The 16,046-nt window shown below is 40.9% G+C and overlaps 1 protein-coding gene across 1 annotated transcript in view; it reads left to right on the forward strand.

Annotated features, from left to right (window-relative positions):
• Positions 1-15,790, forward strand: part of LOC109922242 (max-binding protein MNT-like) — a 20,776-nt gene extending 4,986 nt beyond the window's left edge. Inside the window, exons 2-3 of the mRNA XM_048612748.1 lie at positions 5,705-5,897; positions 10,275-15,790. Coding sequence (XP_048468705.1) covers positions 5,741-5,897; positions 10,275-10,993 — 876 coding nt within the window. The 5' untranslated portion in view covers positions 5,705-5,740 and the 3' untranslated portion in view covers positions 10,994-15,790. The remainder of the gene's footprint in view (positions 1-5,704; positions 5,898-10,274) is intronic.
• Positions 15,791-16,046: the final 256 nt, after the last annotated feature.

Consider the following 16,046-nt stretch of genomic DNA (forward strand, 5'->3'; position numbering starts at 1 on the left):
TGAAGAAAATTTGAAATTGAGGAGCTCTAGAGTAACTTTACACTGATATTCATATCTAATAAAGCTGAGAATCATAGAACAATGCAGCAACATGTAATTCTGTGGCATCTTTAGAATAGCAAAACACCCCACAGCGCTTCACAGCTGTGACACTCAGCCAAATTAGGAAATATTAAGGCAGACGACCAAAAGCCTGGTCAGAGAGATAGGAGAAAAACCGATTTTGCCAGTTGAAGGTGCAAAGACGGATGTCCTTGCTGCTACATGTCTGGAAGTGTAGTGCTGTGGTTTGAGATGTGACTGAGAATGATAATTAGCTTTTTGAAGATTGTGATTATACTGAGACAGCAGGAGTAAACATGCAAAATGAAGTCATCAAACGGCCCATCTGTTAGAATGACAGATGGAGGTTCCTTCAATTCTAATTTTACTATTCGTCTCTGTCTTTTTTTTAAACTAACAGGCCAATGTGTAGTGTTTGTAATTTTACAAATTAGTTTGGTAGCACTTGTAACGCTTAATAACCTGGAGCCAAGTTGTTTTATAAAACTTTTAACTGAATATAATGGATATTTGGAAGCACTTCCAATATTTAGAAAGGTAGATGTACATTCTTACATGTTGTTAAATGTGACTCCTTGAATTTCCTAAATATCAGGATTAATTCAATCTTTATCTCAATTCTTAACAGTATTGTGCATTGTCATGAATCACTGCTTACTGACTGGTGCAGATCTCAGTAAGCTGCAGTAATTTTGTTTCAGTCATTCATTGTCCTCTTTATTGTATCTATGATTGAACATGAAGTTTTGAGTCTGTTTAGTTTTGATGAACATTTCAATTGCCTTGTGCATCACAAACTGTAGAAAGTTAAATTATAACATGACTTCATCCAGTACCTCACTAAATATGGCCAAGCAAAGCTGAAGGCCCTTGGTTCTATTTTTGGGCATCAGAAATGCTGATAATCTCCTGATCTTGGCTTATGGAGAGGAAAATTGACCAAGATTTGTGTTACAATTATGATCTAGTTGTTCCTGGTGTTTGGATGTTGGGTGACTAAACAGTAGTACTTATCTTTGATGATGTCCCCTGACCAGTTGAATATCCTGCTGACCCTCTGTGTCTACGTTTCCATATAACGAAGAACCACGAGCATTGTGCAAAGAACACAACTGATTTTTCTATGCAATTTTTTAATGAGACCATAAACCAATGCACTTTCTCTCTGCTGAGATCAAATTTAAAGATCTCATGGAATAACTCAAAGGCGAATAGAATCTTCTTGGAGTTCTAGCCAACATTCCTCACTCAACGAAAGCCATCAAGAGCAAATTATCTGGCTATTAATCGATTGTTGGTGGGATTTTGCTGTTGTGTTTCCCTAATTGCACTTCAAAAAGGAATTCACTCATTGCAAATTGCTTTGTGATGTTGCTATCTGAACGCAAGTTTCTTTTCTTTACATGTGTAAGTTCATCCAGCGGCAGGAATGTTGTAGTAAGTCTCCTGTCCTGGAATACGGAGGAAGAAATGAGCCAGTCCTGTCCTGTATCCAATGGCCCCTGCTGCAAGTTTGTTTGCATGATTTTCTGGAGATGAAATAAAGCTCAGTTGTGTTCATTCTAATCTATCGACAATCTACTTATATTTAGTGCCCGGGCTTAATGTTGAATCACAGCTGCTGAGGTACTGGAGCCTAATTGCAAAACACTATGATGTGAGTTATTACATACAACATCAATTAAAGAAGGCACATAATTCAATGAAGAGAAATGGTAAATTTCCACTGGCTTATGTGTTCACTTTGGTACCAGACTGAAGTTTGAACGTTGTGTATGTGTTCATGAGAGAAAATGAAAGAATATGGGAGAAATGGAACAAGTTGTGCCAGCATGCAGATGTCCTGCTATTTTCATTCATGGGAATGTAAACATCATTGACAAAACAATATTTGCTACCTGCCCCAAATTGCTCTCAAAGATGGTAATGAGCATCCTTCTTCACATGCTGCTGTAGGTACACCCATGGTGCTTTTAGGTGGAAAGTTCCAGAATTTGACAGAGTGATAGTAAAAGAACGGTGATATAGCTCAACGTCAGAATGGTGTGCGACTTGGAGGGGAACCTGAAGTGCTGGTGTCTGCAAGCGTCTGCTGTTGTGCCCTTTATAGGTAGTAGAGCTTGTGGATTTGGAAGTACAGTTAGGGAGCCATAGCAAACTGCTGCAGTGCACCTTGTGGATGCTACAAACTACAACAACTACTCTGCACCAGTGGTGGAGGAAATAGATGTATATGGCAGCGTATGGGATACTGATTAAGATGGCTGCTTTGTCCTGGATGGTGTTGAGTTTCATTAGTGTCATTGGAGATGTACTCACCTAGGCAAATGAACAGTATGTTCCATCACATTCCCAACTTCCGCTTTGTAGATGCGGAACAGGGTTTGGGTGGTCAGAAGGTGAGTTACGCAGCACCGAATTTCCGGCCCTGCTCTTGTAACTAATGTATTTACGAAGCATTTGCATTTACACAGTTCAGTTTCTAGTCAGTGATAAATGTGAAGGGGAGACAGATTCTTTATCGTTGGAGGTGGTCACTGCCTGGCATTTGTGTGGTGTGAACCTGTTCACTTGTGACTTATTAGTTGAAGCCTTACTCATCCAAAGCAAGTTACTGTCTCACTTTACTGATACTTGGGGTTCTAGTCTACTTTCTGAATCTGTTGGAAATGTTGCATCTGTATATTTCTTGTAATCTGAACTTCTTTCCAATCGGACAATCTGGGGCTCTGGATTTCTAGCCCAGTAACATTCCCACTGCAAAATCATAAATTTTTACTTTTTAAAGAAATCTATAATCGCTGCATTAATTTTTAGTTTCTCAGTTACTTATGTCTTCGTTTGCAGAGGTTAATTGCAGTGCCACAAATTGCAATTAGAATGGTTATTTTCTTGCCTGCTTCCATCCCTGCCCTGTCTCTCCTGAAGATATTAAAACGTTACTGTGGTTCACTTGGTAGAGCTCTCCCTTTTGAGAAAGATTTGGGTTTACTCCAGAGGCCTGACCACAAAAAATACAGGCTGAGTCTCCAGGGCTGTACTGAGGGATTGCTACACTGTTGGAAGATGCTGTCTTTAGATGTGTTGTGAAATTCTACACCTGTCTGTCCCCTCTGGTGGATGTATAAGATCCTGTGTCATTTTTCAAAGAGCAGCAGGGGCTTGCTCTGCTGTCCTGACCAATATATATCCCTTAACAATACGGCTAAAACAGGTTATCACTTTGTTTGTGGGAGCTTACTGTGCACAAATTGGCTGCCTTGTTTCCTACTGACAATAGTGACTCCATTTTAAAAGTACTTAATGCACTTTGGGGAATCCTGAGATAGCGAGGTGCACGAGATAAATGCAACTGTTTTGTTCTTTTCTTCTTCTCTTCCATTTGTGCTCCCTTTCAATTTAATTTCCTTCTGATTGCCGACTGAACCATTCTCTCCCTCTAGTGCCCATTACACAAAATCCGAGCAATGATAATCAAAATCCCACAGGAGACATAAGCTGTCTCTGGTCGTCCAGTTAGCAGGGTTGGAAGAGTGATGCAGGGTGCTGGGGAAGGACTGTGTTTGATTTTTTTTAGAGAGGATCTGTCAGGGAGAGAACAGTGTAAATGAAAGAAATATCAGAGCTTGAAGAACAGGCAATGATCTGGTGCATATATGTTGAGAAGCAGTGTGTGATTTCAAGAAGATGAAGAGATCACAGCTCTTTTATAATCATGTCACCTAACATCATGCAGATAATGCAGAAGTTGGCGATCAATGAAAGCATGAAAATATAATTTGAGCATTGAATGTAATTAAAGTTTCTACTTTTCGAACCCGTGTGTTTGGTTATTTTTGAGGTCTGCAGTTTGGTTGAAATACTCAAGTCTCCAACATCTTCCTATAACTGAGCTGTTGGTCTTTGATTGGCGCTAAAATGACCAGTGTTGCAATTGGTAAAATTCTGGCTTGATTTGAAGATGGTACTGTAAGACAGTCAAAGGTAATGCATTTGGTCTCGTAGTTGCAATGGGCTGGGGGGAATGAGGTGTGGCTTTTCCTACCAGTCTGCATTCTATCCTTGTGCAGTATCTAAAAAATTCCACATGTCTTATTTCTCTTATTTATCAGCTTACTGGCATTGTACACTGATTGATTGACCCACAGTAATAATATATCTTGTGCCATCATTCTTTGGGCATCTGGCAGTGCCCTTAAAGACTGCATTAGCAGAGAGCCATTATTTTCAGAGGCATCCCCTCCCCCTCCACCCCCGCAACCCGTCGCCTCCAAGGAAAGGTTTGAAAACCATTGCAATTCAAAAAGGGGAGAGTGTCTTTTTTCAAGAAATGCATGAATTCAAACTTGAATCAATGTAGTGAAATTGAATAAGAACAATGGACTGCAGGCTTCCTGTGCTTAGTGCGAGGAGGATTACAACACCCTAGAGGATCAAAGCCTTGATTTGTACTTTCACAGTCTTTTCTGCTAAAATTAACAATGGGACAAATTCCTTCTGCAATTTCTTTTTCTCACTTTCTCTGTCTCTCTCACACACACATTCTCTCTCAGACAACAAGGTGCAGGGCTGGATGAACACAGCAGGCCAAGCAGCATCATAGGAGCAGACCTGCTGTGTTCATCCAGCCCTGCACCTTGTTGTCTCGGATTCTCCAGCATCTGCAGTTCCTACTATCTCTGATTTCTCTCTCAGACAGTTTGGACTGATTGACATCAATTCACAGGTGTAGCAGCTAGTTTTATTTGTACCAGTAGACTGGCCCATGCTTAGAATAAGTCCTGTAGAACTGTTATTTCCTTCTGGTAAAGATAGCTTGATTTTGTTAAAAGCTATATTTTTCATAGGGCAGCAGTAGTGGTGGGGGATGAAATTAAGAGAGATGATGAGGGGAAGGGCAGGGCTGTTTTTTTTTCCCTGACTATACAATGAAGAAACTTACTGACCTATTAGTAGATTAATGGGAATCTGCTGTTGCTGACCATATTGAAGAGTGCTTTCAGAGCCTGAGAAGTTCTGGATTTTTTTTTACAATTTTAATTCATTGTAAGGGTGTAGGCATAACTGGCCAGGGCAACATTTATTACTCATCTCAAGGCAGTTAAGTGTCAACCACATTGCTGTGGGTCTGGAGTCATAAGTCGGCCAGACCAGGTAAGGAATACAGTTTCCTTCCTCGAAGGACATTAGTGAACCAGATGGGTTATTCCGACAATCGACAACGGTTTCTTGGTTGCCATTAGACTCCTAATTTCAAATATTGATTGAATTCAAATTCCACAATCTGCCACGGCAGGATTTGAACCCAGGTCCCCAGAACATCACCAGGGTCTCTGGATTAATAGTCTGAACGATAATACCACTAGGCCATCACCACCTTCATTGGGCATTTGACTTTACAGCTTTTATATGTAACCTCTCTGGTTCAGATGCAAAGCAGGCTGACAGACCAGCACAGTTGACAGCTTAAAGAGAGGTCTGTTTACCTGTTCATGGAAACATTAAACACCATAGAGCTGCTATTTTGGAAGAAAGAGACCAATTTGGTTGAAGGCCCTTGTTCAGCTGAAGCACTCATGTATTTGTTACATATTCCTTTGATAACCATATCTTCTGATCTTTCTCTTTAATTTGCTCACAGACTTTAAAAAGGAAAGAGAAAGAATACGAGCATGAGATGGAGCGCCTTGCGAGAGAGAAAATTGCCACCCAGCAACGTTTAGCAGATTTGAAGAATGAACTGAGCCAATGGATGGACATTCTTGAAGTGGATCGCATTCTTCGCCAAACCGTGCAACCAGAGGATGACCAAGCTTCTACCTCAACCGCATCCGGTAAGAGAAGGAATGTTGAAAATAATATTCGGAGGCCATTTCGCTTTTCGAGCCTGCTCTGCCATTCCATATGGTCATGGCCAATCATCCTACTCATTACCCTGATCCCACTTCCGCCTCATACCCTTTGATCCCTTTAGCCTTTACAACTATATCTAACTGTACAGAACAGGAGGCAGCTCTTTGGTTCATCAAGTCTGTGCTGAATTTGCAAAGTTGTTAAAAGAAACTTTACTTCCTGTCCATTTAGCTTGAATGAGTCGTGTGATTATAATCACTTAGTTACCAAATCAACTATTGAGGAAGCTAAAAACATACACTGCAATTTCACATGTTTGGAATTTAGGGAGGACATTTTCCACGTGGTGGACTAGACAGCAGTGCTACTAAATTTCTCTTGCATTATTAATTCATTGAATTGATGCTGCCATCAATGCTGCAGCCTGTTTCACTCTGGTGTGACAGGATATAGTTTGCATCTACTATCCTCTACCAGCTGGGGAACAGGATGGTAAATGGCATCATCCCTTGCTCCCAGGGCTGGACGTAACTCTTAAACGGAATGTTGGTTTAGATGGAACTGCAGCATTGGAATCCAGTTTTCCAAATGTACTTCCGGTTGGTAGGAACCAAGTGTTTACCTTACAACAGTAGCCATGCTGCCAATGGGAGTCAATTTTGTAGTAGTTAGGAACTTCCTCACAGGAAGTAGAAAACTTCATCATGTGCTACGTGGCAAGCCAAATAATCTTTATGTAGAACCTACAGGATAGAGAAAGTCATTTGTAGAAACATAGGAACTGAGAGTAGGAATAGGCCATTCAGCCCTATGAGCATGCTCTGCCACTTAATATAATCATGGCTCACCCCAATCTCAATGCTATATTCCCACTTTCTTTCCATACCACTTGATGCCATTAAAATCTAAAAAGTTATCAATCTCTCTCGAATATACCCAATGTCCCACTTCCATGGCTCATTTGATCTGTGGAGGATTGAATACTTCACGCCAATCTGCTCCCACCCTACTTTATTGAGCCCTCTCATCATATTTCCTAATCTTGACGTGGCTTTCCCTTTCCTTAAGGAATAACCCTGAATCCTATTTTGACTGATGTCCAGCAGTTTAACAGGTCACAAAGAGACCTAGTGGAAAATGGAGGAACAAGTTTGTTGATAGACACAGCTGAAATGGAGAGGAGTCACCAGCAGCTCCTGCTCATGACCGCTGTATTGTATCTTGCAGTTGTGTCGTCATGTTGAGGATCCAAAGATCATTTGATTTGAACTAAAACTCTGGGGCAGACATTGACACAGTGGCGGTGGGAGTGGTGGGGGAGAGAGGAGAACAGAATAGTAGAAAGGAAGAGGTGGCAGGGAGTGACAAACTGCTGCGATTCAGTAAATATAGCACAGCTGGATTGCTCCCTTTTTAATGGCATGTTGTGCCTTTTGTGGAGATCGTCATGACAACCAGCTTGGATGAATTGGAAACAGTAGAAGATTTGTAAATGAGTTTCTGAAAGGTTATTAATATGTTGTGGTGCAATTGTGCAACTCTTTCCTTACAGGTTGAAAGACATTTTCACTCCATTAAAGTGAAAAGCATGGCTCAGATTTTACTTATGCATTGCCTATTATGTTACATAAACTAATTGTGCTGTATCTGTCTGTTTTCACTGGAGTGTTTCACTATTATTCAGTAGAAAATCTTGAGAGTTAATTATTATTCCTCGAGCTTGATTTCATACTTAATGAGAAAGTAATTGTATGGTGGATTTTTTAAAAATCCATTTCTCCCCAGCTTGAAGCTTCTAACTTGGACTACTGTAGGACCCAGTTAGTAACCTAAGATTATATCGTGTAGAATCATAGAATGGCCTCCTCCTATGTTATATTATTGGCTCATAATGCATGTCCTGGCTCTCTAGTGGAGTAATACAGTTAATCCACCCTCCTGCTTAGTTCTATAGGACTTCCCCTTAAACTGTTTATCCAAACCTTGTTCTAGATCATAACACTTCAGTGTCAAAATGTCAATCATTCTGAACCCATGTTCCCTGCTTCCGGGCTAATTTATAACCGGCAACCATAATTATTTTATTCACTGTATTAACTGATTTGAATAAATATCCCTTTAACCTTCCGAGGTGAGAGTGACTATCCTTGAAATCAGGGCCAGAATTATAAGTGTCGCAGCAAGGAGCCCTAGTGAATCTGGAGTCAATGGGAATCGGAGGGAGGGATTGGAAGCTCACTGGTGGTTGGAGTCATACTTGGTACAAAGGAAGATGATTGTGGTTGTTTGAAGTCAGTCATATCAGCTTTAGGACATCTCCGCAGGTGCTCCTCAGGGTAGTGTCCGAGGCCCACCATGGAGGTGATGGCCTACTGGTACTATCGCTGGGTTGTTAATGCAGACACCCAAGATAATGTTCTGAAGACCCGGGTTTGAATCCTGTCATGGTACGCGGTGGAATTAGAGTTAAATAAATAAAAATCTGGAATTAAGAGTCTAATCATGACCGCTAATCCATTGTCAATTGTCGGAAACACCCATTCAGCTCACTAATGTCCTTTTAGAGAAGGAAGCTGCCATCCTTACCTGGTCTGGCCTACAAGTGATTCCAGACCCACAACAGTGTGATTGACTGTTAACTGCCCTCTGGGCAATTGGGGATGGGCAATAAATGCTGCCTAGCCAGCGACGCCCTCATCCCGTGAATGAATAAAAAAATAAACCTTTCACCTGCCTCATTAATGACCTTCTCTCCATCATAAGGTCAGAAGTGGCTATGTGCAGACATCTGCGAACAATGTTCAGCATCATTCGCACTTTCTCAGATACTGAAGCAGCCCGTGTTCAAATGCAGCAAGACCTGGACAGTATCTACATTTGGACTGACAAGTGGCAAATAACATTCACACCACACAAGTGCCAGGCAATGCCATCCCCAATAAGAGAGAATCTAACTGTTCCTAGATTCTCTCTTATTGGGGATGGCATTGCCTGGTACTTGTGAGGTGTGAATGTTACTTGCCACTTCTCAGCCCAAATGTGGATATTGTCCATGTCTTGCTGCACTTGGACATTGGCCATACCGAATAAGAGAGAATCTAACTGTTCTTCCTTTCGACATTCAATGGCATTACCATTGCTGAAATCCCCACTATCAACATCCTGAGCATTATCATCAACCATAAACTGAACAGGACTGACCAGATAAATACAATGGCTACAAGAGCAGGTCAGAGGCTAGAAATACTGCAGTGAGTAACTCACGTCCTGACTCCCAGTCCCTGTCCACCATCTACGAGGCACAAGTCAGGAGTGTGATGGAATACTCCTTACTTGCCTGAACGAGTACAGCTCCAATAATACTCAAGAAGCTTAACAACATCCAAGATAAAGCAGCCCATTTGATTGGCATCTCTTCCCAAACATTCACTCCCTCCAGCACTGTCACTTGGTAGCAGCAATGTGTACAATACAACAGATACAGTGCAGAAATTTACCAAGGTCCCTTAGACAGCACCTTCCAAACCCACAACCACTACTGCCTAAAGGACAAAGGCAACAGACGCATAGGAATACCACCACCTGCAAATTCCCCTCAAGTCACTCATGATACTGACTTGGAATTACAATGCATTTTCTTCAGCATCACTGGATCAATATCCTGGAACCCCGTCCTTAATGACATTGTGTGTCTACCTACGCCAAATGGACCATAGTGGTTCAAGAAGGCAGCTCACCACCACCTTCTCAAGGGTAACTAGAGATGAGCAGTAAATGCTGACCCAGTCAGCAAATGCCCATATATCGTGAATGAATAAAAAAACTTCTCTCTGGTCTAAGGAAAACAGTGCCAGCTTCTTGGGTCCCTCTGCATAATTGAAGTCTCACATCATAGCCACTTCTGGTCCTGGAGCAGAGCTGAAAACTGGATTAGGATATTTCCCAGAGGTGGACCACTGCTACCTTTTACACCCCTATCCACCTATCCCAGGCAATAAGCAGTCAGATCTGTGATGAGTTAGTCTTCCCAGTTGATGTCCTATGTTTGCAAAGCCTTGGTTGGAGAGATGTTCCTGAATGCGATCTAGAGACCCATTGCTTAATAGGTGCATCCAGGGGACACAATAGGATTGGCCAGGGCTGAGGTGCCCTACAGTATGGCACCATCTTGTGACACGCATCTTGTGCTTCTGAACTCTCACATGAAGACCCAGCCAAAGCCAAGTGCACTCCAATAATGATCAAAACCTTCAGGACTGGATGCTTGTAAATTTGAGTAGTTATTAGAATAAAGGAACTTTACTCTTGATGAAAACAACCATTTACCTCTTTTTTTTTTCTTTGTCTATTCATTTCAGAGGGTGAAGACAATATCGACGAAGATATTGATGATATGAGACCCATAAACTCTCTGTCACAAACACCTCACCGCTCGCATCAGGACTTGCTTAAGGCTGTGTCCTCTCCTATTGCTCACCAGTCATCGTTCTTGCCTCAGCATTTGGCTGTCCAGCAGAAGCTGCCTCAAACCCAGGCACAAGTGCAAATCCAGCCCCAGGCTTTAGCTCCATCACAGACAGTAGTGCCAGCTCAGACTCACATTGTGACGGCATCGACGCTACAGCCAACTGTTATTGCCCATGCTGCACCTGCTTCCCATGCGTCTGTGATACACACAGCTGTCAATCATGTTATTCAAGCTTCTCAAGCAAAACACATTGCTCACATTGCACCTGCGACCTCCAGCTCTGTCCAGCTGACCACTGCTGCTCAACCTATTGGCCACATCACTGTGCACCCAGCCACCTTAAGCCATATGGCTCACCTTGGTCAACAGCTGCCCACTATCTATCCACAGCCAATGACAGTGAACCAGCCAGTTGTGAGTCACCTCACTCACACCATCACCCACCAGCAAGTAAATGGCACCGCGCCTGTTGGCCAGCAGGCCGTTGTGACAAAGCAAGCTGTGGGCCCTCAAGTCGTGCACCAGCAGATAGTGGGCCAAACAGTCCTGAACCCTGTCACGATGGTGACCATGCCATCGTTTCCTGTGAGCACTTTGAAGCTGGCATAAACTTTGGCCACCGCAGAGGCCCGAGCAATTTAAAAGACTCTTTCCCTCGGTTCTCCAATACATTCCCGGCAACAACTTACAGGCGAGGGAAAGAAAGGTAGCTTCGGAAGACAAAGATTTTGGAAAAAAAAGACTATACATCATGTTCCCAAGATGGCAGTGGGAAAGGAATGGACACTGCAGAAAATAAACTAATCAGAGCAACGTGGAATGAGAACTGCCCTTAGTGACCTTTTGTGCGTGTGCGTGTATGTTTTGTAATTGGTGAATTTAAAAAGGTGTTAGCAAGGCTTTTATTTTGTTTTGTTTCCTCCCCTCCCCTGCCCCTTCATGATTTGTACCGTTCCAGGAAATAATTGCTGGACACATGTCACCATGATTGGACAGAGGGCTCTAAAAAGCAAAGATATGAAATCTCACAAACAAATGCCTTGGTGAAGTTGAGCTTCATTGGTGGTGTTGATATACTGAGTTAAGTTAACAAAGATAATACATTAGTCAAGCCTTTGAATTTGCCTGTGTGTATGTGAGTTGAAATGCAGTGGTCTGCTGGACCAGGCCTGGAAGTATTGCAGGAGGCCCAAGACAGAACCAATGTATCTGTCCCCAGCTTTTTGAATATTTGTTTTTAAAGTTGCTTTGTCAAGACCAGTAGGGCGAAAACATAACTAATTGTTGCGGTGTTTAATTTAAATGCACCCTTTGGAAAGGCCATTAATTGACTGCAGCAACAAAAACAGCAAAAAGACCCACATACGTTCTAACAGTCTGTAAGAAGTCCTGGCTATGGTGAATAGTTGTTCGGTGGTAGAAGGGGAGGGGAGGAGAGAAGTTAATGACGTGCTGCAGTCTTGTTTGTAGCTGTGTCCATTGACTGAGTGGCTTTCTAAGTTTAAAGTGAGTTTAAGTGTATGAATTTTCTAAGACTGACATCATTACTGTGTGTGCTATAAAGGCAGTGTCTATCATATGGGGAACTTTTTTAAAAAAAAAAAGATTTTTTCGCAATAAAATTTTCTGCTTTCTTTGATTTAGGCTCAGAATGGGTCTGATTGGTAAACCATATAAATGGATCTGATTTATAAACCAAATTGGTCATGCTGAGGTGCTCCCTCACCAGTTGGCTTCTTTGGATGATTCTACCTTGAAGAAGTCCCTATGTTTAAGTATCTTGGGGTGTATACTTTGTTTCTTTAACAATACATACATTCTTCCAGGCTCCTGGAGAGGTTTATTATCAAGTTTACTCAAACAACAAAGTAGAACCCCTCCTCCCAGTTCTTTTCTATAAAATGTAGAGATGTCTCAGGTATTTTCAGTGAGGTTCCAATCATGAGCTTCTCAGTTTTTTTTTTAATAAATCATGTAACTCCTTGAAAATGTTGTGCTTCACACTAACCTGCTCTAAAAATGCAAAGAAGTGTAAAATCAGAACTTGTTTCCTTAAACATTCTCTGAGCAATCTGAATTGTGAGCTCATCATCTGTCCTGTTGCTTATTTCAGCTGTGAACTCTTGTAATGGGATCATAATATTGCTAAGGAATGTTCAAGTGGAAGGTTTAGAACCATGACTTCATGGACACTCTGATTAGTTTCTCGAATGCCAACTCTGCCCAGTTACTGCTGTTTTGTTTATTTTCTGTAAGTCTTGTGTCTTGCACCAAATGCTTCCATTTTATTTTTAATTACAGAGTTTGCTACAGCGAGACACTGACCAGCTCGAAATGTTAAGTCAGAGTGGAGCTTTTAATTTATGGTGAATGTTGTTATTACATCATGTTGCTTCACAATTCCGCTGTTTGCTTGTTTGAAGTGGTGATTTTTAAAATTAAATATTGTGTATACTTTTTTTTAAATTCCAGGGTACCTCTATTCACATTAATACCACTGGTGAAAATAGGGTTTCAGAACTTTTTTTAATACCTTATACCCAGATTCATAGCTTACTGGTATATCGCAACATAGTGATGCAGTAACGGGTTCAAATGAAGTTATGTGCCAGGGAGAAAAACAGTAGTTTATTTGTTTTCTCTGAACCTCACTCTGTGGCAGTGCATTGCAATTTATAATAGATGCATTATTTTCCCATATCACCCTGTCAAAGTACTTGCTTCTGCTTGGTTATGTGTAAAGAGCTTTAGATGATGTGACGTGCCCCTGATTGTTCTGCCCAACATCAACAGTCAGTTCTCATTATCTCCTTTCTATTTTTCTGTGCGTATTTCTCCCTTTTGGTTCTCCCCACAACCATCAATACACCGTACCTGTGATTGACAATTTGACTGTGAAGGAATCGCACCCCGTCTAATTCTTCCTTCAGCTTAATGAATACACATTTTTTCACAGTTTCTGGACTACAACCTTTATTTGTCCCCTTTCAGTCTCCCTAATCCGGGTTTATGCCTGGGGATGTTCCGCAGTGTGACAGCTCTTTATTACATCAGGGATTGCACTTAACCCACTAAACCTGTTGTGGAGCTAGTTATTACTTTTTTTTAACAAGTCAACATTTAAGTACTCCAGTTTAGGCACAGACACAAATTTCTCTGTATCTGTAAGTCTTTCTTTTCAATGATGCAACTAAAAAAATTACACTTTTGATATCGTAATGAGTGAATGTCACTGAGTATTTGACTCTGAATCGTACGCATGAATTTGGTGCTTAGCGTTGTACTGCAGGGCCCACTTGCTTTTATCAGTGTTTGATCATTTGCAATTGGGCCACCATTTCCTAAACATTTCTGTAACAAAATATGGAGATGTTCTGAACTGAAGAAACTATTTTCTTATTTGATCTTTCACCCTCAAGATTCTATCTATGGTTGAGTATGAAGGAAGCAGTCTGGTAAAATATATACAGTAAAGGAATATCTTTTTTGACTGACTGTTTATTGCAAGGATTTATAGATGCGAAGCCTGTATGTGAGTGTAAAGTGAGCTCCGTTTCCATTTATTTATCTTTTTTATCAAAATGGGATCTCTTGGTGTTTTCTACATTCACGTGTCTTGTGCCTAAGCTCTTGGTATTTGGGTAAGTTGTGGATGTTGTATAAACTATATTGTATGTCCATGTTGTTGTTTTTGGAAGGCATTTGTGTGGTGAGCTCTATATAAATCTACCGGGCATTGAAGATTAACCCTTCAGGAGTTGAAGTCCATTACTATTTTCAGGGATATTAATAATAACAACCACCTTCCTGTTTACTTTTCAAGATTAGCTGAGCAGAATAAACAGATCTCAGCCATTGCAGCATTGGGCAGTTGGAAAATAAACACTAGTTCCTACTTGTAATCTCCATCCAGCTACTTACTCTGTACAGTCAGTGCTTGTGTTTGAGCATAGGATCCTGTACAACGTTGATGTCTCCATGGTCAATCAGCTTGCTGAGACTTGCTGGCTAGATTTTCACATGAAGGAAGGTTGCTTGACTAAGGTATTGCAGGGCTGTTGAACACATGCATCACCTTTTGAGAAAGGAGATCATAACTGAAGAGGAGGGGATGAATTTAATTCTACCAAATGCACTGAGTGGAAGCATTAAGAATTCCACAGGCTGGTGGTGCAACAAAGTTGTAATCAGCCAGTGAAGACTTCCACAGTTTGACATTTTAATTTAAATGGCAAATACTTGCTTCACAAATGCAATTATGATCTCTGAATGCTTTATTACTTCAAAAAAAAAGTTGTTAGAACTCATGGGAACCTTTCAACCTTTTGTTCGAGGGACAAATGGAATATTTTGAATCTGAGATTTGTAATGTTCTGATTTCATTAGTTTTTTTATTTCATTGCAATTTTATTCTGTTGTAGAGAGGTCTAATTTAAAAGGAAAGATTAATCTTGTTAATCCATTTAAAAAAAAAGTGTTTTGAGGAAATTGTTTAAAAGCAGCTATTCCCTGAAAGGTTTTGAGAACAGTGCTGCAGGTACAAAGTGTATAATTAAGTGTAAAATGAGCTTTGTTTCCATTTATTTGTCATTTTATCAAAGTATGACCTCTTGGTGCTTTCCCTGACCACGTGCCCCGTGCCTAAGCTCTCCATATTTGGCTAAGTGGTTTACATCCCTTATAGCAGAAAAGAATGCACTTAATATGTGGCAACCAAGAAACACTAGCTGCTTCTGTTTTGCACTAAGAACCGTATTGGTGACACCAGCTCCTGATGTGTTGCCCTCGCACTGTCCCTGGCTGAAACCCGAAAGTTGAACTTGCTGGAATTTACGAAGGATGTCAGCCAGGAGAACTTTAACTTTGAAATCTCGCTGCAGCCGGCTATGATTAAAAAGCTCCTGTAGCTAGGGCAAGTCTCACGTTGTATAGAAGCAGCTTCTACCTGTGGTGGGTTCCTCTGTAACTTGATCATAGCCTATTGAGCATGGGTGACCGGGGTTTCATGCACATCAAATACCAGGCTAACCAAAAAAGAATGACTGGGTCTATATCTCAAATGAAAGAAAGCAGAACAATTTCCCCCCATTAGAGAGACATTACTTTTTATTATTAATGTTTATAGTGAATTACTTCACTGTGCAACAGCTTTTGTTTAAAATATTGAGGGGAAAAAAGTTTTAAAAAAATCTTTTCTGTGAAGATTTTTGAAGTGTTTGAATGGACCAGGTGTGTGAAAAATATCAGTGGATTTTTGTATATAATGTATTTTTACTATCTAGCTGTAATATAATTGCTTTCATTCAAAACATTCAGTATCAATGTGTATAATATTCTCATACCCATCTATCAAGCAAGATGCACTTGCCTCAGATACTATAAAAATAAAGATACACCTGCACTGACCATCCATCTGCTTGTTTGCTTTAATCCTGTTCTGTGTGATTGTATCTTTGTTCAAGATTGGGCTTTGGTCATTTTCTTCCATTTTCCCTGTTTGTTCAATACTGTCTCAGCCTTGCTAGTGCACTAACATATTGGTTACGGTGGAATGGAGAGGAGGATTGCTCTGGTCACTAAGCTTGGTGATGTTGTAAGAATGCTCATGAAGGTTTGTGTGTTTAGGGCTGTATGAGATCAACCAGAGGAAATTTTCACAAAT

The sequence above is a fragment of the Rhincodon typus genome, chromosome 26 (genome assembly GCF_021869965.1).
Source record: "Rhincodon typus isolate 14 chromosome 26, sRhiTyp1.1, whole genome shotgun sequence".
Classification (NCBI taxonomy): Eukaryota; Metazoa; Chordata; class Chondrichthyes; order Orectolobiformes; family Rhincodontidae; genus Rhincodon; species Rhincodon typus.